We start from the raw sequence: 647 nt of genomic DNA on the forward strand, positions 1-647 counted from the left end.
ACCTTCCCTTGGATGGACAGCGGCCGCCGCTTCGCCAAGGACCGGCTCACGGGTGAGGACGCCCAGCCCCTCCGCCGTGTGGTCCCGCAAGGACTGGGTTTCCTCATCTCCGACCTTGGGATCCAGATCTGGGTGGCCTTTCATGCGCCTCTCTCAGATCCTTTCAGGGGGTCCCCTCCCAACTACGTGTCTTGGTCCCGCTGCTGAGGGCATGGGAGGTGAGCTGCCGTCGATGCCCGCGCCCTTCTCTGCAGGCCACTGCCCACGCCGCGGGGAGAGCAGGGGGAAGTGATGGGGGCCATTCTCCCTCCCCCAGGGCCGCTCCTCCCGAGCCCGTCCCTGCCGGAGGCCTCTGCTGGTGCGGGGCGAACTGGGGGCACCAGAACTCGGCCGTCCCGCCAACCCTGCCCCGCTCTTTCTTCCTCCCGCAGCCGCGCTCTCCCCCTTCTCCGGGACGCGCCGCATCGGCCATCCTTACCAGAACCGGACCCCGCCGAAGCGGAAGAAGCCGCGCACGTCCTTCTCGCGCTCCCAGGTGCTGGAGCTGGAGCGGCGCTTTCTGCGCCAGAAATACCTGGCCTCGGCGGAGAGGGCGGCGCTGGCCAAGGCCCTGCGCATGACGGACGCTCAGGTCAAGACGTGGTTCC

General features: G+C 68.9%; 1 protein-coding gene across 1 annotated transcript in view; it reads left to right on the top strand.

Moving 5' to 3' along the window:
- Positions 1-6: 6 nt before the first annotated feature.
- The window catches only part of TLX2 (T-cell leukemia homeobox 2), a gene marked incomplete at its 5' end in the record, with an annotated part of 1,454 nt that continues 813 nt past the window's right edge, over positions 7-647 (top strand). The window contains 2 exons of the mRNA XM_014542245.1: positions 7-52; positions 432-642. Of these exons, the coding sequence (XP_014397731.1) occupies positions 7-52; positions 432-642 (257 nt within the window). The remainder of the gene's footprint in view (positions 53-431; positions 643-647) is intronic.

The sequence above is a fragment of the Myotis brandtii genome, unplaced genomic scaffold, assembly GCF_000412655.1.
Source record: "Myotis brandtii unplaced genomic scaffold, ASM41265v1 scaffold294, whole genome shotgun sequence".
Taxonomy (NCBI): domain Eukaryota; kingdom Metazoa; phylum Chordata; class Mammalia; order Chiroptera; family Vespertilionidae; genus Myotis; species Myotis brandtii.